Below are 25631 nucleotides of genomic sequence, written 5' to 3' on the forward strand. Positions count from 1 at the left end.
AAGTAAATTTTTTCTTCTCCTGCTTCCTATCTTCATATTTTTTTCTTTTCTCAAGTCATGTGCTTTAGTTTAAGATCTAATAGGAATTTAAAACAAGACTAGTGAAAATGGATTTTCATTGACATTAGGAAAGGTACAGAATCAGAGTTTTACATAAAAAGCTTATACAGTCATATCATAAATTACGTATCATGGTTTGCTTTAATGATTTGCACTGCCTTATAAAAAGCAATGATGACGCATCTCAAACAGTATTCTCTGTTCTGGGGAGATAAAGGTGTAGATATTTGTTGACCATCTACTTCTTAAAAATCAGATATTCATATTCTACCATCAGTGTGCTAAATAGGCTTCCCAAATGAAATAATTCCTGAAGTGAAAAGGAGAGACAAGTCCTTTGTTAATCATTACAGTTAATTATTAACTGTCCTAGAACAGTTAATAATTAAATAGCTGATTGGCTCAATGAGACCTGAAAATTGATTCAGTGAGCAGGGGAAGAAATTCAAGTAACCCCACAAAGATCTCTATTATATTTGTAACCCAAAAGCAAGGACCAGGGTGTTGAAAATGGCTACTGCTTCCAAGAGCACAAACAAAATTAATTGGTAAGCTTCTTCAGGAAAGAGATTCTACTGTCTTCTCCCCATCTAACTCCTCATATTTCTAGTTAGCCTTTTTTTTATATATATAAATTTATTTTATTTATTTATTTTTGGCTGCACTGGGTCTTCATTGCGGTGCGCGGGCTTCTCATTGCGGTGGCTTCTCTTGTTGCAGAGCACGGGCTCTAGGCACGCAGGCTTCAGTAGTTGTGGCATGAGGGCTCAGTAGTTGTGGCTTGGAGGCTCTAGAGCGCAGGCTCAGTAGTTGTGGCTCACGGGCTTAGTTGCTCCGCTGCATGTGGGATTTTCCCGGGCCAGGGCTCAAACCCGTGTCCCCTGCATTGGCAGGCGGATTCTTAACCACTTTGCCACCAGGGAAGCCCCTGTGAGAAGTTTTAAATAAAAAGGCTTCACAGTGAAGTCTCAGTAAACCAAAAAATCAAATTAATAAGTACAGCTGAGCACTCTGAATAATTAAAGTTTTGTTGTATTTCGTACAGTTTGGACAAAAAAAATAGATGTTATTTGCAGACTACCTGAAGAATTCTCAGAGAAAATTGAGTTAAAAGTTGCCAGTCATATTAAACAATATCTACCTGCCTTTTAGCCAGTCTTCATTTATCTTGAGTAAAAGCATTACTGTTTACAGACTCCGCCTTAGTTTGACTTAAATTAAGTCTTTCATCTGTTAACCCCTTTTACCTTTCTAATTGAAATCAGTTTGCATGTTCATGCATCTGATCAACAGGAAACACCATCTTCTGTGGCCTATAGAAAAGTCTCTAAAAAGGCCTAATTTCCACGATTGGTGGCAGAGGCAAATTTCCTTTTAGCAATAATATATCCATACCTAGTGGCTTATTTCTATACATGAAATTTGGATGCTAGATAATAATGAGTTAATGAAACACACCATAGAACATTCTAGGCACAAACTCAAATTTAAACAACATATTGAACACCCATCCTCTTTGTCCTTGATGTTTTTTTTTCAAAGGCAAGAGAGCAGACATGAAGGGATCATTAAATCTGTCTCAGTAATTTCTGATCAGCTAAACAGCTTCTAGGTGCAGATCCAAAAAAGTTCACCTTTCAATGTGGTACTTTCCACACTATCAGACATAGGTTACAGTTCCTGTCTTTTTTTTTTTAATTTATTTATTTTTGGCTGCGTTGGGTCTTCATTGCTGCACGCGGGCTTTCTCTAGTTGCGGCGAGTGGGGGGTGGGGGCTACTCTTCATTGCTGTGCGCGGGCTTCTCGTTGCGGTGGCTTCTCTTGTTGCAAAGCATGGGCTCTAGGCGCTCGGGCTTCAGTAGTTGTGGCACGTGGGCTCAGTAGTTGTGGCTCGCAGGCTCTAGAGCGTAGGCTCAGTAGTTGTGGCGCACGGGCTTAGTTGCTCCGCTGCCTGTGGGATCTTCCCGGACCAGGGATCGAACCTGTGTCCCCTGCATTGGCAGGCGGATTCTTAACCACTGTGCCACCAGGGAAGTCCCAGGTTACATTTTCAAAAGTGAAAAAAATTTTCTCAAGTTTGGAGGATTTTAAATATATCATAATCGGGTAAAGAGAAAAAACTTTAGATAGTTAATTTACTTCTGGACCCTTGAGTTATTTATTTGGTTCTTTTCTTGAAGAATAAAAGAAAAATACTCTCAAAATTCACAAGTTATTTATTAATATTAGTTATTATCTCCTGGAATAGGTATAACTCACTAAGCTGAATATTAATGATATAAATTTAGAGGTGGATTGATTTTTACATGAAGTATTTGACATTGATGACTTATTTTTAAATTCAGGTACTCTTTAAATGAGGTAAATTGTGTGGGAGCACATAGCATAGGTGATGTTGAGAACATGTTCAGTAGAAATCCTGTGAGAGTTGGTAAACATTTTTAAAAGCCTTTTACCAATTTTGATTATTTCACTCTATGAAAAGTTATTTTAAAATTACGAAGTTTGTACATAACAATACTTATTATAAGGAGCCCCTACTAAGTACCAGGCACTGTATCAGACACTTTTCTTTTCATGCACTATTTTCAGATCCTCACCATAGCTCTGGAGGGTTGGAGTGATTAATGCTGTTTTCCAAATAAAGCACCCAAAACTCAGACTAGTTAAGTGACTTCTCATGGCCCCACAGTTGGTTAAGTGATGGGTCCAGGATTTGACCCTAGATCTTTCTGGCTCCAAAGCCTTCACTTTTTCTCTGCACCACTTTCTTTTCTGTGCATCACTTAGATTCCTGTTCTCCAAGCATTGTTCTTCCAAATAATCACTTCCCATCCTCTATCACAGCTATTTTTTAAATCTTTCATTTATCTTAGTACTAACCATTTTGATAGAAAATGCTCTTTGATATTGCTGCTGCCACTTAATTTTTTATAGGAATTACTGTTCACTTTCATGAAGTCTATTAATAACTAGCCTGAACTTCAATTAATATAAGCAGATTTAAAAGGAGCTGTGAAAGTTCTACTCCTCTGTCATAAAGACCTATAAAAAACAAAAAATAAAAACATACTACCATCTCTAACAAATATTTATTGAGCCCCTGCAATGCTTTGGAAGCTATTTAATAGGCTTGGGATTTGAACATGAATAGAACCCAGTCCCTGACCTTCAATGGTATTCATCCTAAAGATGAGACAGGCGTGGGAACAAATAAGCACAAAACAGTGTGAAACATAGAACAGAACAAATATAAGGTATAGTGCATGGTGGAGGATAAACAAGTAAGGTAAGGATTTGCTCTTTCAGGAAATACTGGGCATATCTCTATAGAGGCTAAGATATATGAACAGGGCATCTAAGCTAAATTTATTTGGAAAAACATCCAGATTATATAAAGAGATGCTCTGCTATGTGCTATGTTGAATGACTGTCCCCATTAGGAGAGGTAGGCCTAGAGACCCTTACTTGAATATGTGTTTGGCACCAGTATTAGCAGTTAAAAGCATAGGTAGGCTAATCATTCAGACTTGGGTTATTTATTCTTCTAAAATAGTAACAACATTATTCATAAGGTAAAGAGGCCTTATAATAAGAATAAGTAATGAGTTCCTGCTAATATATTTGTGGTTTTAGATAAAAGATTTAAAGTTGTAGCATTTTTTAAAGTAGTTTCATTATTCTTTTTGTAAATACCATGATGATGATGTTAATGAGTGCTGTTTTTCCACTTCCAGAGTAAGGAAAATAAACATGACGTATAGGAGGTGGTATCTCTTGGGTTCCAAAGCAGTAACCCTTCGTGAACAGTGTTTTGTGCCCTCCATGTCAGGAATCAGAACGAATTCCCCATTACACATTTTAGTACAGAAATCCTACATTCTTTTATTCTCTTCAGGAAGACACTATTTATAGTTATACTGTCTGTCATCTTCTCTCTTGAAATAGGGGAGTTCATCAAAGCTTTGTATGAGTCAGATGAAAACTGTGAAGTGGATCCCAGCAAATGTTCATCTAGTGAACTGATAGACCATCAGAGCAACCTGAAAATGTGCTGTGAGCTGGCTTTCTGCAAGATCATCAACTCTTACTGGTGAGCTGCTGTCGGTGCTTCATTCCCTGCTATTGGAACTTCAGTTTTTCGATATGAGTTATCACAGTGTTAACTGTTATTTCCCAACCAAAGGAAGGACTTATGGGAAAAATTGAAAGTTTCCCTAATACAGTTTTGTCTAAAATCTAAACCTCTCTTGTAAGCAGAAGTTGCTCTGAACTATCCACCTAAATATAATATTTCCCCAGAATATTAGCACCACATCCTCGAATACCAAAAGTATTTTAAGGACTTTTAAACATATTTACTAGTGTCAAACAAATGTGTTAATGATTTTTGATCATTATTGTAACCCCAGCAATTGGTGAGATTTTGGAAGCTTTTGATGAACAGTCTTTAGAGAGGTTATGATGAACTGTAGTAAACCAAATGGTTTAGTCAGGAGCCTCATGCCATTTTCCCACTTTGCAAAACTAAGTTTACACTAATTCCTGAGTTTTGTAGCTTTGGGTTTCTGTTCTCCATCTGGATGTCTATGAATTTTCCACCACTTCTCAGGCATGAATCAGACAGAAGCTCTCTCTATTAGGCCATCCTCATAACCTGGCTCTTTTGGGCCAGAGTGGGATCACCTGTGCTTTCTTGGGTTATGGTACTTTTATATTTGGTCCTTCTTCCTTCCCCAGTGTTTTCCCTCGTGAGTTGAAAGAAGTGTTTGCATCCTGGAAGCAGCAGTGCCTGAACCGCAGCAAGCAAGACATCAGCGAGCGGCTCATCAGTGCCTCGTTGTTTCTCCGTTTTCTGTGCCCGGCCATCATGTCTCCCAGTCTCTTCAACCTCATGCAGGAATATCCTGATGACCGCACATCTCGGACTCTAACTCTAATTGCCAAGGTCATCCAGAACCTGGCCAACTTTGCCAAGTAGGTGTCACTACCATGCCACTTTTTTTTTTTTTTTTTTAATTTATATTTATTTTTGGCTGTGTTGGGTCTTCGTTTCTGTGCGAGGGCTTTCTCCAGTTGCGGCGAGCGGGGACCACTCACCGTCGCGACCTCTCCCGTTGCGGAGCACAGGCTCCAGACGCGCAGGCTCAGTAGTTGTGGCTCACGGGCTTAGTCGCTCCGCGGCATGTGGGATCTTCCCAGACCAGGGCTCGAACCCGTGTCCCCTGCATTGGCAGGCAGATTCTTAACCACTGCGCCACCAGGGAAGCCCCATGACCACTTTTTAACAACATGGTTTAAAAAGTACATGAGGCCTAACCTTTGGATGAGCGTGGGGTGCCTCATCACTCATGTTCCATGATTTTCACTGTGGTATTATTAAAAATAGCAAAAAAAATTGTAATCAATTTGAATATTCACTTTATAGAGGAATGGTTAAGTAGTCTATGCATTCAGTGGAATATTTGCAGCCACTGCAAGTTGTGTTTACAAAGAACCAATAATATGCAAAATGATAAAGATATAATTATATTAAATGAAAAGTTTTATTAAAAACTCCAGCCAAAAAAAAGAGATAGGATACCAAATGGTGCATATACTTTTATCCCAACAATATGAAAACACAAAAACCTAAGTATAGGAACGTTGGGAAAGACAATCAGTCAAAATTCTATGGTTACGTTATCTAAGACAAGTGGCCTGGCCCCTTCAAAAAGTCAATATCATGAAAAATGGAAAAGATGGAGGGAGGACTGTTCTGGATTAAAAGAGACAATGCAGTGCTTGAATCTTAATTGGATCTGAACTGGAAAAAACATTTATAAAAATCATTTTGGGGACAATTGGTGAAATTTAAATATGAACTATATATGAGATAATTTATAAGTAATGTCTTTTAAAAGTTTTAGTGTGACAATGGCATTGGTTTATGTAAGAGTTATTCCTTATTCTGGAGAAATAGGTGCTAATGTACTTAGAGGCTATGCCTGCAACTTAGTTTAAAATGGTTCAATCAAAAAAAGAGAGAGAGTGAAAAGAAACTTGGCAAAATGGGAACGGTTGGTTAAAATAGGTGAATGGCATATGGGTGTACGTTGTATATTCTTTCAACTTTTCTGTAGCTTTCAACTTTTTCAAAAGAAGTTAGGAGAAAGCAGTTGGAGAAGAAATGCACTGAACTGTAAATAGCAGATATGTTTGGGTGGTGAAATGGGTACACCTACCCTTTTTTCCTTCCACTTTTCATTGTTTTCAATTTTTTCTTAAGTTTAATTTTTATAATTTATAGAAAACAATTTTAAGAAATCACTGAGAAGCAATTCACACTGGCAAAATCGATCCCAGACTTACTCCGTATTGAAGCTTAAGTACAAGTTTCTAGTAGCAATGTATTGAAGGAAAAGATTAGAACTTCAATGAGATACATTGTTTTCTAGCATGTGACTTTTTAGAAGTGCACTATTTTAACTTTGTATGCTCTATATATATGCTAACACAGAAATATACATGTTTACCCATATTTGAGCTAATTCTTGTAAAAATTGTTTCTAGTTTATTTTGGAACATGCTTTATGGACTTAAACAAGGCCTGGAAGATAACTAGAACCTAGATAGGCAAAGAAGAGAGGAAGTTCTCTAGTAGAAATAAATAGCATGAGCAAAGGCTTGGAGAAGAAAAAGAGTGTAATGTATTTGGGGGACTTTGAAGAAGCTAGCGATATTGAAGGTTTATACTGATAATGAATGTTTACAATGGCTTTAAATACCAGGAAACAAGGATTTTGTCTTTACCCTATAGAGAATAGAAAGCTATTCAAAGTTTTTGACTATTAATGTAATATTAAGAAAGTATGTCTTAGTATTTATCACTTATAGATAATCAAATTAGTCACCTCCCCCAAATTAAAAAAAAAAATTTATAGCTCTGTGTAAAGTCAATTCAAAATGGTCACATTTCTTTTCCTGAATATGTTCTTTCTCATTTTCTCTCCCTCTACTTCAGATTTGGTAACAAAGAGGAATACATGGCATTCATGAATGATTTTTTAGAACACGAATGGGGTGGAATGAAGCGCTTTCTTTTGGAGATCTCTAATCCGGACACCATCTCGAACACCCCAGGCTTTGATGGTTACATTGATCTGGGCCGCGAGCTTTCAGTTTTGCATTCCTTACTGTGGGAAGTAGTTTCCCAACTTGATAAGGTAAAGTAGGCGGGAAGGGTAACAGGAGATGGGAGGTAGAGAACCCTAATGTACCTGGATTCTGGAGAGTATCTACAGAGTAATCACATTCATGCTTTCTGCTTGTTGAAAGCAACCTTTTGCCCTAGAAGTCTGGGAGGAAATAGTTACGATTTCTGAGTAAAATATGTGCCCTACAAACCAGAAAATTCTAGTAAGCCACAAAATTATTAACATATTTTTAAGTAGTTACCTGAATTAATGGAGTATATATTTCTATAAACAAATATGTTTGTGTATTTGCCTAGAAACTAATATCAAATATTAGTGTGTGAAGCCTTATTCATGTATAGTAGAGTGAGATGAAACCTCATGTAGTAATTTCTAATGGAAGTGTGGACTTAGAAGAATACTGAGACTATCGTGTTTAAGTAACTTACCTTGAGATTTATTTTTATCATGCAAGTCAGAGGGTTTAATATAACTATTAGTACCTATAGAGTTATGTGGGATCTGAAAATCCTGATGTTTTCTTTTCATCTGCAGATGTGAATTAAGAATAGAGAAAACAATTATCATTTTTAATCATTTATTTTCTGACTATAAGCTAAGAATTTTTTTGTATATCATATTAATAACTAAATATATACCATGCCAATCATTTTCTTCCTTCTCGAATTTTGCAAAGAGGAATAGAATTGTTATGGAAAACAGCCTAACAGACTCTGGCTAGGTTTATCACAATAATTATTTATTGATGTTTTTGTTTGCTACAGCTACTTTATAAATATCTGTGGTGGTATGTTAGAATAACTTCAAAAAACAAAGTTATTTTTCTGTGATAAGAATTTGTTTATTTGTTTTCCTCCATTTTCCTATTATTTTTATTTTTTTTTTTGAGTCAGAACATTTTTTATTTTTTTATTTTTTGAATTTTATTTTATTTTTTAATACAGCAGGTTCTTATTAGTTATCTATTTTATACATGTTAGTGTATATATATCAATCCCAATCTCCCAATTCATCCCACCACCACCACCACCCCCAATTATCTTTAAAAACATTGCACCAATAAAATGAGGGAGAGGGGAGTAAAACCTATTAACAAAGACCACTTTCCTGAGGAAATGTAAATGGTAGGGTGTCCACTGGTGCCCAAAACATTTGTAAAATAATAAACTGTTTCTTATTCTCAAGGACCCCTTCTTAACTTTTAGAAATGCTAGCTAGATTTTAAGTTGCAGCTATGCTGAGGGTAAATTCCTTGGATATGAATCATGGCTCAAGAGAGTCAAGCAAGTAAAGACATTCTTCAGATGGCATCTGTACTCATTTGAGCAGGGTAGAAGAGTCTGTTGAGAAGACAGCGAAAACCCAGAGGCAGCCATGTAAAACTGCCTAACGGATGAAGGTTCCCATAAGACCCCATGAGAATGAGAATTCCCCAAAGAAAAAAATGATTGAGGTGGATAAAGCAAATCGTAAAAAGTTATTCTTCACTGAATAACTGCATCAGTGGGATGCAGATACAGTTATCTTCTGAAATCAACCTGGTTTATTCAGGGTCAAGGTCTTTTTAACAGGCTTTGCTGTGTAAACACACGTTCTCCTTTTTAATCTCTGTTTCGTCCTGGGAACCAGCAGTACATCTATCTAGACACATCTCAGAGATGTGTCATAACTTTGCTGTTTAAATTTTTCTTAAAAAATTGTCTTGCTGATGCAAACTCAGCTGGCAGTAGGTCAGGGTTCCCAAGATTAAATGGCTAGTGGATGGCAATATCAACTGTGTGCCCTGCAGTGCTCTGGACCCCTGAATGCAACACCTTCTTGTATGTTGGCATGCATTTCTTTCCTCACATGATCCCTTTTCTTTGGAAGTTTCATCACACTAGCCAATCCTCTGGTCTTAAAGTTCTTTTTGGTTAGAAGGTGTTTGGTTCTTCCCCTACCCTCCCCCACCTTGACCTACCAGCCTCCCAAAGATTTAGTTTGCTTTGCATGTCTATTTTAGTTGGAATGGCAATAGTTTGGTTGTTTTGAGCATGTCTTTTAATTTTTATTTGCATAATCCTAATTTCTATTTCCTTTCTTTCCTCAATGTCTGCTGCATCTTGTTTCGCCTCCTCCATTCATCTCGACGCCATGGTTCTGCTGCTCCATAACAATGCATTATGAACCTGCCACTCCCATATGCAAACACCTACCCTTCCCTCCAACCTCCACCCCTCCATCAATGGGCATCGTTGTCCCAAAAACAATCTGTGGTGGATATCGCAATGCTTATTATCCAATTAGGGTGAAAATTCCTTCCTACAGGCGACCGTGGCAAAATTGGGACCTCTCCCTCGTGTTCTTGCTGATATTACCAAATCTCTGACTAATCCTACACCAATACAACAGCAACTGAGACGCTTCACTGAGCATAACTCCAGTCCAAATGTCAGTGGAAGCCTCTCCTCTGGGCTGCAGAAAATTTTTGAAGACCCTACTGACAGGTATGAATTTCAGAGAGAATTGGAACTACTTATCTCAGAGGGAGATAATATTTAGAGATTTGGGAAAAATCTATTTAACTTACTTGTTGAATTTACAACTTTAAAATCATGAGCAGTTGGAAAGAATCTTCTGAGATAAATCCAATTGTTTGTCATAATAATACACATGATCTAAGATACTTATTTTCTAGAATGATATTGTAGAGTTATATTCAACAAACTTATAAAAAGAACCTATGTCCTGCTTAATGGAAAACTAAGGGCTCTATGAAATTGATATTTTCAGGTATTGTAGCACTCAAAAATCTGAGAACCTCAGTTGAAAATATTTTAGAGCTGGCTGTGTCAGCTGAACAGGTAGATACAGTGTTGATGCTTAGACTTTGTTTTCTGTATTGGCAAGACTTGTGCCTTTAGTAGGGACCCTTTGGTTGTGCACTCAGGGCTTCTCGAAGGTTTAGACAGAACCAATTAACTAGGAATTGGAATACCTTGGGAGGTTTAAAACCTAACTAGGAAATGATTGGAATTCTAGTAAAAATCTAAGACAGGGATGGAGTGGTCTATACAGTGTTATTCTCCACCTTTGAAGAAAAACTAAAAATGTTGGATCTTATCCTAAGAATTGTGATGATGAAATCTGTGTTTAGAAACCAATGTAAGTATCCACACTAGGCCTCTGAGCCTTCTGAAGAGTTCATATGCTTGAGTTGAGGAATCTTAACTCTGTTGAATTTGCCACAGGAGTAATTAAGGGTCCTTTCCTTTTCCACAGTGATTTGCATAAACTAAAATCTCCAAGCCAGGACAACACAGATAGCTATTTCAGAGGGAAAACGTTATTGCTGGTTCAGCAGGCCTCCTCCCAGAGCATGACTTACTCTGAAAAGGATGAAAAGGAAAGTAGCCTACCTAATGGCCGGAGCATCTCCCTCATGGACCTTCAGGACACTCATGCCGCCCAAGTGGAGCATGCGTCTGTCATGCTTGACGTGCCGATGCGCCTGACTGGAAGCCAGCTTTCCATAACCCAGGTGGCCAGCATCAAACAACTTCGGGAAACCCAGAGCACTCCCCAGAGCGCACCCCAAGTGCGGAGGCCCCTGCACCCAGCCTTGAACCAGCCTGGCAGCCTCCAGCCCTTGTCATTCCAGAACCCTGTCTATCACCTCAATAACCCAATTCCAGCAATGCCAAAGGCCTCTGTGGATTCCAGTTTGGAGAACCTAAGCACTGCCAGTTCCAGGAGCCAAAGTAACAGTGAAGACTTCAAACTCAGTGGACCCAGCAATAGCAGCATGGAAGATTTCACCAAACGTAGCACTCAGAGCGAGGACTTTTCCAGGCGGCACACTGTGTCGGACAGACACATACCTCTTGCTCTGCCACGGCAGAATAGCACGGGGCAGGCCCAGATCCGAAAAATGGACCAGGCTGGGCTAGGTGCCCGAGCCAAAGCCCCACCATCTCTGCCACACAGTGCTTCCCTACGTAGCACCGGGAGCATGTCACTGGCATCTGCGGCTCTGGTGGCCGAACCTGTGCAAAATGGGAGCCGGTCCCGGCAGCAGTCCTCTTCCTCCAGAGAGAGCCCTGTTCCCAAAGTGAGAGCGATCCAGAGACAGCAGACACAGCAGGTAGGGGTGAGTGCTGGAGGGGGCTGCCAGGTACTTGGTCCAACTGTTTCCTCGGTTCTTTATATATAAATCATTGAGAAATCCAATTGCTAGCAGGGTTTCCACTTAAAACTATTTTTTGCAACCTTTTAATGGAAAGAGGAAATGAAAAGTTTGGGAGGCTTCTGGCTAGATGAGGCAGCAGAATGTAGCTTGCCTCATTACTCTTAGGAGACTGTAACAACCACTCCAGGGGCCTTTCTGTCTCTTCAAGCAGCAAAGCTATGATCTCAGTTATCACTGAGAACAATCTGTGATGTTGAGTAATAATTAGACACTTAAGCTGTGAATCTACAGGCCAATTCAACTAGGATATATTTTGGGAATCTGGACATTAATCCTCCTTAATTTTTTTTCTTAAGTTTCCAGAATAAAGTTTGGCACTTTCAGCCAAGAGTTTAGTGTAACTGCTCTCTACTCCATCCCCCAACTCCCTCTGGAAGTAGTAAGTCCCCGTGTGCCTTTTCCTGGAAATGGCTAGAAAAATAAACAACTGAACACCTATAGAAGCAAGGTAAAGGAGAGAGGTAAAAAGATAGAAACATAGGTGGTTGACAAGTATTCTCTAAACATTTATGAAAATCTCTTATATTTCTATTTACATGGACAAGCCCAGCTCATATCTCACCTAAATTTAATATAAGATTATCAAACTTTGTTCTTCACAAATAAAAATGTTTCTTAAGAATTTTATCATTTCTTCTTTACAGATTACATTTTGAGGCACCAATCCATATTTGCTCTTGAAATAAACTAAGAACCTTATGAATGCATTTATACATATCTTACTTTCATCTAAAAAAGATTTTTCTCCTAAAAAAAGCTTTGTTGAATTTTTTTTGAAACCTAATCCTACTTTATTTGTATTAGGGAGCTTTGTGATTAGAAGAGTTCTATGACAAATCCTTTTGTCAGCAGAATCACTGGTCAGAGGAGACTGCAGTGAGACCCCCAATGTATCTCTTTAGTATATTTGCATTTTTATAGGTAAGCATTTACTGATTGGGCTGCTTCTGCCACCACTCTGCTGTGGTCAGAGCCCTTGCCCCTACTTTGATAATTATTGTTTAAAATAAAAATTAGAACATTTACAGAATCCTTGGATACAGAAGTAGAAGAAGGGCTGAAAAACTTAAGCTGATTCTGGTAGCCAACTTCCTGAGCAAAACCTCCTAGTTGGTCAGTGCTTTCCTGAGAAATAAGCTTTTTCTTCAGTCTTAAATTTTTCATTTTTATTTTGTTATATTTCCCAAAATTTCACCAATTCATTTGATTTAATACACATTTTCATTTAAAGAAAAGGAAAAAAGATTATACTCTATTAATTTACATAATGATTATATTATATAATTTTTTCCTTTTCTTTAAATGAAAATGCTTTTATATATATACATCTTTTATATATATATATCATATATGTACATTTAATTTATGTTAGGAGGCTATCAGTCTTTCCCACCTTATTGTGAATTAGTTTCCATACTTTGATTTTATGCTAGCTTCTAGTTGAGATCAACCCCTTTCAGATAATTAAATTGTTGATTGAGAGGAGAAAAGAAAGATAAGTAATTTTAGAGATGCAATACTGTGTGGAGGCAAATGTCTATGTGGGGGTTTAGTGCAGCTTGAAGGCCCTGAGGATGAGGTAAGGAGTAGAGAAGAATATCAGATTGGCAGAGAGGGGCAAGACAGGCCACAGGGCGGGCCCTCTGCCTACTTTTCAAAGTTGGACTTACTCCCAGCCCTGGAGAGAAAAGAAGAATGTTTACCCTTCCCTCCTGTATCATGTTGTCCTCAATTCCCAGGACCCGTGACTCAGACTGACTGTTTATAGATATTGTAAATTAAATAGCCTTTTGTGTGATCATCTGAAACCAATTGTCATTTATAATATCTGTGCTGTAGGAAAATGTGACACCTATCATATAAGCACTACGTGTTTCTGTGCGTGAATAGAAAGCTGTCTGGATAGATGGGAGGTAGGAAATGCATATGGTCTTCAGACAACCAATTAAAATACTTTTGAGCCATAGCCATTAATGAGCTTGGGAATGTCTATATTATGTTGGCATGAAGTGGGGCATAGCCACAGCACAGCTTTACATATTCAGCCCTGTTTGTGCCTTTGGTGGTGCTGCCACTGTCATACCAGTTAAACCATAAATCACTGTATTTTGATTGCTCAATTTTCTGTTTTTTCTACACTGGCTTTTTCTATGCAGATGTTTTATTCTTTCAAACTTATGTTATTTTTTTTTTTGTTCCTTATCTTTCTTGCTTGCTTTTCTCATCTCACTCCCATGAAGCCTCTGATGTTCTATATAATCAGCACATTTTTTACGTAAATTCCTTTACATATTTTAATTGCAAATTGTGTTGGGGAATTCTTCTCTCCCAAAAACTGGAGGATTTCTTTGTGGGGATTGTTCTGCAGGCATTTGTAATTATTGGAGGTTTTGTCCCATGCAAATTCCATTTGTATCTTAGCACAAAGGACCAGCCATTGTTGGCAATGTAACTAGCTTCAGTCGTCTCCATTTGCTGAGTAGGAAGGAAATAAAATCCTAGTTCTACAGAGAAGGAATTTTTTGACCCTTTTTGGCCTCTGTTTGGATTTCTTTTTTTTTTTTTTTTTTTTAGTAAATTCCACTTGAGTGTTTTTCTTTTAATCTTTTTTTTTTAATTTATTTATTTATTCATTTTTGGCTGTGTGGGGTCTCCGTTTCTGTGCAAGGGACTTCTCTAGTTGCGGCAAGCGGGGGCCACTCTTCATCGCGATGCGCGGGCCTCTCACTATCGCGGCCTCTCTTGTTGCGGAGCACAGGCTCCAGACGCGCAGGCTCAGTAGTTGTGGTTCACGGGCACAGCCGCTCCGTGGCATGTGGGATCTTCCCAGACCAGGGCTCGAACCCATGTCCCCTGCATTGGCAGGCAGACTCTCAACCACTGCACCACCAGGGAAGCCCTGGATTTCTTTTTAATCATTTTCCTCTCCATCTTGTTTTTTTGTGTATCATGTACTCTGTGCACATAATAGACTCTATTTACAGTATATGAGTTGTTCAGATTATAGCGTGTTACCTAACCTTAGAAATTCTAATTTGAAGAGGCTTTTTAAATAGGTATTTGACAAGCCTATCAGAATGATGCTACAGTTTTCGCATTTGGATTTGTTGAACCCTCTCCTAACCAACCTCTTCAAGGATTCTCAGAGTTTACTTACTAATTTAGTCAGCTCTTTCTTTGGTGTTGATAGCAAAAGTGTTATTCATTTATGGGAACCTGACTATTTCAGACTATGGAGAAGCTGAAAGCAACAAGTCTTATTTATATCTAGTAAATAAACAGGGAACCGGCCTGTTCTCAGTCATCCTCAGCATAGCCAGGCTAACTGTAGGATCAGTGAAACTGCTTTCTCAAGCCCTTTTGCCCTAAAGCATTATTATTTTTCCCAGAGAAACCCTATAAAAGCTTTATCTCAAAAGGGTGATATTCCTAATAGGAATCCGTGCTCCTTTTCATTTCGTCTTTTTCATCCTTCATTTTCTTTAATGATCCACTGTTGGAAGTCAATGGAGAAAATGCTCTTCTTAAGGCTATAGCTAAGCAAGATGACATCTGAACCATTTACCAACCTCTTTTCTCAATTTCTTTGACTATAAACTAGAGGTATTAAATTTTGTTGTCTATCCAGCTTATAAAGGAGATAGAACAATCACTGAGGAAAAGCCTTTGATGTACTTCCAAAGGATTAGAGGAAAAACATAGGGTATCCTTCTTTTAGTAATAAATTACACTTTGGTAATGAATTCTAAAGAGAATCCAAAGTAATTATAAATGAATAATATTTTATTGAACATCAATTGTGCAATGACATAGTCACTACCATTCCAAAAGAAAAAAATTCTATGATATATGGTGCCATGCTTCAACGGTTGACAGTCTAATCAGGAAATAAGACCAGCACTCAGAAGACCAATCAAATAGATGTAAAAGACAGTATATAGTTCTTTCATATGAAGAACGTATTACAATAAAAAATAATTTTGAAAAAAATTTTGAAATAAAAATCACCTCCATAGTCTTCAATGTAGATAAAACTATTTCTGATTTGTTCAGTATTACTTTTCTGCTCTTTATAATTATGTAAAGGTTTTATCATAAATACAAGGAATAGTTATATTAGTCTGATTTATTTTTTCAAAACTTATTGACCACCTACCGTATGCCATGCAAAGTGCTAGGGTATATGAGGAAGTGGTTGAAAAACAGATTCAACCAATAAAATAGGAATAGACTGGAATGCCCAGTTTCCATTGTACACTGTCTCATAATTCACTGGACATTGTTAGTCCTTCTGAAGATATGGTAGCTACCACCAACACCAGTGAAATGAACCAACTCTTTATTTTTACAGCTTCTCACTTTACATTTTATGCCTAGATTACCTAAGAAGTTGTTTTTAATATGCTTTTAGGGGCTAAGATCTCTCTTCAGTATGTTCTTAGGGATACTATTAGTTTGTAGTGCATTTATTGGCACTCACTAGTTACTCGTAACAAATCACAGGGGAAGAAAGTTCTTGGGAACAACATATTGTTAACTATAAAGCAGAAAGCTACTTAATTAGCTTCCTTGAAGTTTTAAATTCCAAACATTAAAGTTATTCATTTTAGTGGCTACTTTATCTCAAGCAGCTGCTGAATAGAAAATCCTGGTTTCACAGAAAAGCAGCTCTCCTGTGCCCTACGTGGTAAAGGGATAAGATTCTAAAATTAAAAAGGCATTTGTCTCCTTTAAGTATTGACTTTCTATTAATTTTTAAAGACTCAGAACCACAATATTTTGCCTTTTAGGTGTACATATATCAAATAAAAACCTAAACCCCTTTTTAAACTATTTTTCTCTAAATACTAAAGCAATTTATTGTGCTCTGCTTTCAAAATCCAGTAGGGGGAGAACTAGGGGTGTGTGTGTGTGTGTGTGTGTGTGTGTGTGAAGTACCTTGTAGTTTACAAACTGCTTTTACATGCTGTCTCATTTGTTTCTCATAATAACTTTTGAAGTAGATAATTATTATCTTTTTTAATATAAATGATACTATAGTCTATAGATCAGTGTTTCCAAAGTGTGATACTCAAAATTATTTAAGTATACAAGGTATTTAATCAATCATTTAATTATTTTAACACATATTAGAAAAATATCTAACTATTAATATAAAATGTATTTATAAATTTATAATATATATAACATTAAACTCATGATTTTACTGATAATATTGCTTAGCATAAGGACTTAGCTAACTGAAAAAGGTTGTTTTAAAGAGATGATAAATAATATATCAGTGACAACATGGTTATGACAAAAAAAATGAGAATGATACACAAATGAATGAAGTATAAGAAGCCTACCTACCATAGTGGAGATGAAGGTAGACTTTTTAAGAACTGAGGGTACTGAAGTTTAAGACATGTTTATATTTTTCTTGACACAGCAGAGAAAATGGCTTTAAAGAAGGACTTTCTAAAAGTTCATTCACTGTTGCTTGTGTGTGCCTCAGGCATGAAGCTGTTTTTTATTGATATGTATCTGTAATCTGTTTGTAAATCAGCCAAACCAGGTTCTTCTTCAAACCTTTAGGAAATACCCTCATACTACTTTTGTATGAATATTTTTTAAAGTCTCTCCCAAATAACCTTTTTGTCTCTGAAACCAATTTTTTTCATCTAGTCTTTCTAAATCTCAAAGTCATCAAGATACCCCTTATTTTAAAATATCTATATATTTAGAGTTTAACCAGGTTTTATTCCAAAATGACATAAAGATTCTTAAGGTACATAGCTCTGCATGGGAGAGAAAATTCCCTTCCAATTATTTATAGAGTGTTGGTCCTCAAAATAGAAATTCATTTTAATTATAAAAAGGCTAACTCACATAAAAATGCTTTGTTCTGTCTATCTCTCTCTCTCTCTTTCTCTCAAGAAAGCCAGAGAAAAAGAATTTGTTGTCTATTTCCATCATTGTTTATGGAGAAAGCACTAATGTTCAGTAGCCCAATACAAATTATCATATCCAGGGCCAGTTTTCTAAGCATAAATACAGTAATAACATCTAAGCTCTATAGTACTCCATAGTTTCCAAAGAACTTTCACATACATTATATTGTTCAGTCCTTAGAACTCCCTGGGAGATGGTCAGGATAGGTGGTGATGGTGGTGGTAGCCCTATTCAGTAGATTTGGAAAAAAGTATTTAAGAGATTAAGTGACAATGTAAGTAGCAGAATTGCTACTCAAAGCCAGAATTCTTATCACTCTGTATATCTGTTGGAAAAGGGCAATTTATCTAGCTATCCTAACTGGATAGAAATATCCCTTAGACTATGTTGATGTCCATTGTTTTGATCCTGTATTCATCAAGAAACTTTCTGGTAAAATATGAACTTCTGAGTGATATTAACCCATGAAGAAGTGTGTCTGTAAAAATGACCAATATCACTTTTTTTTCTCTTTCCCTAAATGGTTGATGTGAAAATTAAGAATTTGGCATTCTGATATATAAATGGGTACCAGGTGAGTTGTTTAGCATTAATCAATTCCTTGGTTCCTGATCATCCCTGGTTAAGCAGGTGTTTCCTCACCTGAGCAATCAACCATCAACTTGTGCTTTCTTTCTCTCATTCTGTCATCATCGTAATTTCATTAGGTAATGACCTAATGAAACCATTGGACTAATTAACAATTTTAAGGCCTTGGCTTTCCCTCTCTGGAGGGAAAAAAAGGCAGGTTCTTAGATGTGATTTCTATTCACAACATTTCAGAATATTTTATTCTTGTACAAATGGATATTCTCTTCCCTCACCCCCAGCCCTTGCAGTAACAAAATATTATTTAGAACTGGGAACATTTATCAGAAAACAGTGATCACAATTATGTCTTCTAAGAATAGCTCTCTTTGTGAAACATAACTGTGGATGAGCTCTTTTGGGAGATGCTAATAGGTATTTCTGACGCAGGTTCAGTCACCTGTGGACTCTGCCACAATGTCCCCAGTAGAGAGGACAGCAGCCTGGGTTCTGAACAATGGGCAATATGAAGAGGATGTAGAAGAAACCGAGCAAAATCAAGATGAAGCCAAGCATGCCGAGAAGGTAGAACCTAGTCTGTCTTTATTGCCCACACAGTGATAGGCCACCCAAAGGATCGTCTAGCCAAGGAGATGATCTCCCCAGGGTCCCCAACTTCAGCTCCACCTCTTATGTTAACGCTTATATGCGTATCTGTGTATGATAATTCAGTAGTGTTTGTGTTTGAAAATATGCGGAAATGTCCATCAAGCTGGGGTGGGAGGATTAGCTCTAATTTTTTTTTTTTTTTTAATATGAGTTGCCTTAACTTGGAGAAAACTCTGCTACTCATTTCTAGTCATTTTAGGTGAATATTTAGTGTTTCTGTATAACTAACCATAGTCAAGATTACCCTTGGACTAGACTTCCTTTCTATATCTTTGTAATGATTTTGTCTTTTTTTGTTTTTGTTTGTTTATTTATTTATTTATTGGCTGCGTTGGGTCTTCGTTGCTGTGCACGGGCTTTCTCTAGTTGCCACAAGCAGGGGCTACTCTTTGTTGCGATGCGCGGGCTTCTCATTGCAGTGGCTTCTCTTGTTGCAGAGCACAGGCTCTAGGCACATGAGCTTCAGTAGTTGTGGCTTGCAGGCTTCAGTAGTTGTGGCTCGTTGGCTCTAGAGCGCAGACTCAGTAGTTGTGGTGCACGGGATTAGTTGCTCCGCGGCATGTGGGAATCTTCCCAGACCAGGGCTCAAACCCATGTCCCCTGCATTGGCAGGCAGATTCTTAACCACTGCGCCACCAGGGAAGTCCCTTTTTTTGTTTTTCTTTTCACTTTTTCTGGGTAAAGAACTTGTAACACTATAGCTGATTTTTTAAAAGACATTGACTAAAAAAAAAAAAAAAAAAAAAGACATTATCTATTGCTTCAGTTTTGTTTCGTTTCGTTTTGCTAAGAAAAGTTGACATGAAGAATAAGGATTATCAAACAAGAACATTGACATCATGTATGGCATTACCTAATTTAATTAGCAACCAGACAAGTAGCTTCTGCTTACTTATCAGCAGGATCCTAAACTATGCTTATTGATGCAGTCTACCTCTTCAAACTGTATAAGAACTGTCATCTTTGACCTTCTGGATTAATAAGCATAGTGTAGGACCATGATGTTGGATAAGCAGAAGCTAACTGTCTGATTGTCAATTAAATGGAATATTATGTAAAAATACATTGCATTTTACAAAGCAGCATACAGATTTATCATTAGTTACTAATGAATTTAAATAGGCCATATACAAGAAAGCTTAATGCTTCTCGCCTCACCCAGAAATTTGACATTCCAGTTACTCAAACCCCAACCCACAGCAGCTTCAGTACAAGAAAGGGCCACGTAACCAATTGAATTATATAAAGCTTTAGTGAATATAAATGTATATAAAGCTTTAGTGAGAAAACAGACATATGTGTTCCAACAAGCAGTAGCAAACTGGGCAGATGAACGACATCATGAAAATAGGCCAAGAGGCAGTATTAATCAGCCCCAGAGAACATGTAGGCCTTTTGCTTAGAGCTTGTGACCTGAATGGTTTACGCTTTTATAGCTGGGGAGAAAGCAGCCATAAAATTCTATTTATTGGTTTAGTAACTTAACATTATGGAAGTGCTGCTTGCTCTCTAAAGGGCTGGCTCTAGTAGGGTGAAAGAATGGCAGTCTGATGAGTGAAGGCATGTCAGAGATCCTACAGTACAGGTGATGATACAGAAATCTTTTCTCATGTAGACCACTGGCTTTTGGCTTATTTTAAGTTATCTGTCAGGCTTCTAAGTGCTTGATCTTTTTTTTTCCTGCTCCCATTTGATACCGTCACAGATTGGATGTGGCTTGCAGGAACTGGTGGTTTAATGTGGAGAGTGATACATAAATGATATAGATTTGGAATGCCAAGGTAAGATGAAAAATGTAATTTTAGGAGGTGGGCAGAGCTCCTAAGTGATGCCTGTTGATAATTTTAAAGAACATCAGCAGCCCGTGGGATGGCAGTTCAGGCAGCCTCCAGCTCCATTGCCTAGGGTTTCTTTCGTAAAAAATAAATCACTAACGACTAAAACCAGCGTAACTCCAGTATTTCTCTCCTTGTCTGTGGCGCCTCTTCTCCTCTGCTCTAGTACGAACAGGAAATTACGAAACTGAAGGAGCGCCTGCGAGTGTCCAGCCGGCGGCTAGAGGAGTATGAGCGCCGGTTGCTGGTGCAGGAGCAGCAGATGCAGAAGCTGCTGCTGGAGTACAAGGCCCGGCTGGAGGACAGCGAGGAGCGGCTGCGCAGGCAGCAGGAGGAGAAGGACAGCCAGATGAAGAGCATCATCAGCAGGTTAGAGGTCGCCTGGCGGTGGACGTGGGCTGGGTAGCTAGGGCTGCGAAGAGGTGGGACGATGACCCAGAGAATCCTAAAGCAATGGCAGCAAAAGCCATTTTCCACTCTACGTGTCCTCTGTGGTACTTGGTACAAAGGTGACGGCTGACTATATCTCTTATGCTTTTCTAAATGTGAGACCTTAGTGCACTTCCTTTGAAGATAGAGGTAGTCTATTTTCCTTTAGTTGTAACGATTAGAAAAAACTAAAACTCAGTGACTCCCTTGAGAGGTCTCAGAGGAAAACTGAATCTTAAAAATGTACGTATTCAATGTCTAAGGTTAACTTACTTTTTTAGAACAAGCCCAGAGAGGTGGAAGGGAGTTTCATGGGATGTCTTTAGGGCCAGAGAATCAAGGGAGAAGGCCAGGGATGTCCAAGGGAGGCTAAGGGAGGGGGCAATTTTACCAAATGCTACATAGCACTTACTATGGGCCAGGTACTTTTCTAAGCACTTTACAGATAAAATTTGTTTAATCTGTTAATAATAATTTGATTAATGCCAACCTCTGAAGTAGGCATTATTATTATTCTCATTTTACAAATAAAGAAACAGGCAACAAATTCATTAAGTCACTTGCCCAAGGTCACTTAGTGTTGCTTCTGGGATTTGAAGCCACGAAGTCAAGCCCCAGAGGCCATGCTCATGACCACTGTGCTTCAGTGTTGTTAAATGCTGTAGGCAGGTCAAGTAACTTAAAGTCAGAGAAGGTTTGCTGTTTTAGCAGCACAGAAGTACTTAGCAGTCTTACCGAGAGGCTTTTCATGGAGTTAAACATCAGGGGGTTAAGATGTGAATGGTGGATGAGAAAGAAAGTAGACCTACTATGTGTAGAGTACGCTCTGAGGAAACTTAACTGTTCAGGGGAAGAGGAAGGTCACCTGTTACAAGACAACAAGATTAAGAGAGGGTTTGGTTTTTGTGGGTTGGTTTGCTATTTTAAGATGAAATAAGTTGTGCTGAGGAAAGGATCTGATAGAAAAGAGAGAGATGATAATTGTGGGAATGCTATTCCAGAGGAGGTGAAAATCCAGTCCCAGTAGAGAAATCAACTTTGGATGTCTTCTTCTAAGGTGGGTGAGAAGATAGAGCATGGTTGCAGATCTTGTACTAGGAAGGAGTGGCAGTACTGAGCTGTCCTGAGTGCGAGTTTCTTGTCCTCTATGTTAGCCAGCTCTCTCCTTGAAGATGTTGATCTCTCCTTACTACCCAATTCTAGGCTAATGGCTGTGGAAGAGGAATTGAAGAAGGATCATGCTGAGATGCAAGCAGTTATTGATGCAAAGCAAAAAATAATTGATGCACAGGTAAGCAGATTCTTAATCTAGTGGAAGGCACTTGTTTATAATAACTGTTATCTCCTGACTTCCCACCCCTTGCAAATGCCAAGGCACATGATGGACAATAGGTCACTGGAAAGTTCTCAGCATTACCTTTTGAAGAGTAAAAGAGTTTCTTTGTGACCTCTATGACCTTTCCTTTCCTTTACTGGTGACAAGTCTGTTAACCTAGCAAAGTTTTAGCGTGCTTAGTGCAGTTGCTCGACAAATCTCAACCTAGTGCATGATGGGGTTTACTTCTTTCCTTCTGGAAAGGAGGGCATTCTCTGAGGGGGTACCTGTGAAAAGTACACTGCATGTGTCTGGCTTGTGACCTCCACTGACCATTGCTTGGCTATGATGTTCACAGTCTTGTCAGTCACGTCCACTGTGCCATCAGCCTCTGGCCCCAAACAGTAGTCTAGCTTCAGGGGAAAGACAGGGTGGTGAAAGGTACCCTTCCTTGTTACTCTTTTGGTTCTGGATTTGGCGTTGATGCCTGGGATTCGCTTGGCTGCCCTTCTCTGTTGGCGCTGTGCTTGGAGAGCCTCTTTTGGTTGATGAAATCGGAACCTGGGCCTCTGCTCACTGCAGCTTCTACCTGTGACAATAATGGCATGACAGAGCACTGCCAAGAGCACCCCCTCCCAGGTTCACGTCAGTGATCAGAGCAAAACCCAGGAGGCAGGAAATGTTTCTAATTCCTTTTTCATTTTATCAGTGCAAAACATGGTTGTATTTCTTAGAGTGAAACAAATAACAAACGGCAGTGCAGCTTGGATGTGGCTGGTCTGGCCACTGAATGCATCACCTCCCTGAAGACCACCCAGCCAGGTTCGCGTTTCTCACCCTTAAGTACCATATCATTTCCCTAAGCTCTGAAATCAAAATGGGAGCAAGGACTTTATGTCCAACTTTCTTCTCTCCTTATCAGCCAGTAGTCAGTCTATGGTAGAGCCCCCAGTATTCTTAAACAGGCATTTTACCCCCAGTCTAGTTTCCTGACAGGGCTAATATGGGATGGGGTTTATTTTACAAAGGAATTGGGAGTAAGGCTGAAAGCACAGCCATGGGAAGAATGCGTCATGGGCCTCCTACTCCCTCACATACACGAGACCCGGAAGTCGAGTGTGAGTTGTCATGCTCTCTCGTCAGCACGGTTCCCAGAATATTTTGGACCCTTGAACTCTGCAGTTTCTGGATATTTAGACCTCCTAAGAGTCAGAAGAAAGTTCTTACTTGGTCCATTTTTTAAACTTTTCTAGGTGTCCCCAAGGTAGGTGAGGGAAGGGTAGCAGAGACAAGTCCTTCTCGACACACTGTAAAAATTCATCTGAGAGGCTTAAGAGAAACAGCCTGGATAAAGAAGGCAATTTAGTCAGGAAAACAAGTATTGATAAGTGTTCACTTTGGGATCTTCAATATGACGGTGTAAAGCAGAGAGAGTTCTATTAATAACTACACCCGAATAGATTTTAGTTCTAATGAGATCATACAGACCGTTTTAATAATTTCAGCTTGTCTAAAACCGTGTCAATCTTAAGCAGAGGGAGCTTGGGGGTGTCGTAGTCGTGGCTCTGTGCATATAGTATTTCCACTTTCTCGGTTGCCTGTCAAGACAACCTCATCATTAGCTTCTGAAGATTTCTACCCCACCCCTGCCCCCCATTTTGACATCTAGGGTAAGATGACCAGGTATGAAGCATGAGTCATAGGCATAGAAGATGAAAGCAAGGGAGGGAATCAGGTTCATCAGGGCTCAAAAACTCTGGAAAGTAAGGACCTTCTCTCAGTTAACACGAGGGCGTCACCATTCAGGAATGGGAGAACTCTTATCCTCAAAGCATCAGTCAATGTCAGACTTGTGGTCTGGCTAAACTAGATAACAGTTTGGGTCCATATTTCAGGCAGTGGTTTTCAAATGGTTTGATTCTGTGGACTATTTTGGTGGAACCAGAGATACCTTCCATAGATTGCTTTCCAGCTGCTCCTGCTGACCATTCAAGAACAAGGGCTTCTCTCAACTAAATTTATTACTATATAATAAATTTTCTACTGGAGGCTCACTATGGATCCCTAAAGAACACTTGGAGAATCCATTAGACCACATTTTGAAAACCACTGCACCATGCACAGCACAGATGATAAACACTAAAACTAGTTTTTTTTAAAATTATAATCTCCTTAAAAGGAAGATTTCCCAGTTCCAGCTGTTGTCTCACTGATACATTAAAATCTTATTCTAGCAAAAGACTATGAAAATCCTTTAGTGTCTTTTGTAACAAATGACTTTTCCTTTGAAAGGATAAATCTTACATCTTAAGTGTTTGATGGAGCAGAGCAGCCCTTCTGGCATTATTTAATAGAATGAGGACATGTTTGGGGGTGAAAGCTTCCCAGCGAGGGAACCCATACTTTTATGTCCCTGACATCTGCCTTGGTGCCACTGGCAGTTAAAAAATATTTCTGAAATGAATTGTTTTCCTTATACTAGCGATGGGCCCAACATTTCCCAAAACAGGACAGGTCAGGTACCCAGCGAACTGGTTTCCATCTTCTCTCTCAGCAGCCCTGTGCCCCTACAGACAAGGCTGGTCCCTGAACTCATCCTCTCCATCTCCTCGAGTCAGTTTATGCTCCAAAGGCCCCACTGGGATCAGCCACTTTCCACTGGAACCGGGAGAGGATGAGTACTCCCCTGGTGACCCTGTCCTGGGCCTTGTAGCAGCACCATGGAGATACTGGTGATGGTACTAAGGGACCATTTCTTAAACGTCAGACCAGGGGCTGTGCCACCTTTCACCCCCCAGGATCTCTCCATGTGACTCAGATGGAGGACTTCCTCCTAGGAGAAGCAAGCAGCTGCCTAGTTACTGTTGCAAGTGATATCTCCGCTGTGTTAAATTACAGGTCATAAATGGAGATGAGATTATGCAAACAGGCAAGTAACCCGTCCATTCACTAGCTGAGCAGTTCCCAGCCCTGGCCCGGTACACTGGTCTCCTACACATTCCAGCTCCTGCACTCCCCACACTTGAAATCCTTCCTGTCAGGCAGGAACTAGATTGCTTTGCCATTCAATCCAGGCAGAATGGAGAAGTCAAGGCCATCTTTTGCCAACTGAACTTGACTTTCAAAAGTCCCTGTTTGATTTTTTTTTCTTTTATTTTTTGTTTTACTTTGAAAGGTTGGCAGTGGGGGGAGTTACAGAAGGGAGTTTCTCCACTTGGAAACTTTCAACTGTTTAGTAGAAGGGCTGCTTGACTTCAGCTGTTACTCTTGCAGGAAATAAATAAATACAATCATTCTTAGCCTTTTTTGACCCTTTAAGAATCAAATAATTTTTCATGAATGCCTAATTTCTTTGGATCAACTCTAAAGAATCCTGCACTCCTTAGAATTGAGGCAT

The 25631-nt window shown here is 38.9% G+C and overlaps 1 protein-coding gene across 3 annotated transcripts in view; it reads left to right on the forward strand.

The window, feature by feature from the left end:
* Nucleotides 1–25631, forward strand: part of RASAL2 (RAS protein activator like 2) — a 395365-nt gene that overhangs the window by 362130 nt on the left and 7604 nt on the right. For 2 of the 3 annotated variants that reach the window (XM_059937207.1, XM_059937215.1), the window contains 8 exons: nucleotides 4010–4154; nucleotides 4802–5038; nucleotides 7065–7266; nucleotides 9544–9743; nucleotides 10519–11380; nucleotides 18437–18571; nucleotides 20657–20859; nucleotides 22123–22210. In XM_059937207.1, the coding sequence (XP_059793190.1) occupies nucleotides 4010–4154; nucleotides 4802–5038; nucleotides 7065–7266; nucleotides 9544–9743; nucleotides 10519–11380; nucleotides 18437–18571; nucleotides 20657–20859; nucleotides 22123–22210 (2072 nt within the window). The remainder of the gene's footprint in view (nucleotides 1–4009; nucleotides 4155–4801; nucleotides 5039–7064; nucleotides 7267–9543; nucleotides 9744–10518; nucleotides 11381–18436; nucleotides 18572–20656; nucleotides 20860–22122; nucleotides 22211–25631) is intronic. The other variant, XM_059937197.1, reaches the window with a different exon arrangement.

Source organism: Balaenoptera ricei, chromosome 1 (genome assembly GCF_028023285.1).
Source record: "Balaenoptera ricei isolate mBalRic1 chromosome 1, mBalRic1.hap2, whole genome shotgun sequence".
Classification (NCBI taxonomy): domain Eukaryota; kingdom Metazoa; phylum Chordata; class Mammalia; order Artiodactyla; family Balaenopteridae; genus Balaenoptera; species Balaenoptera ricei.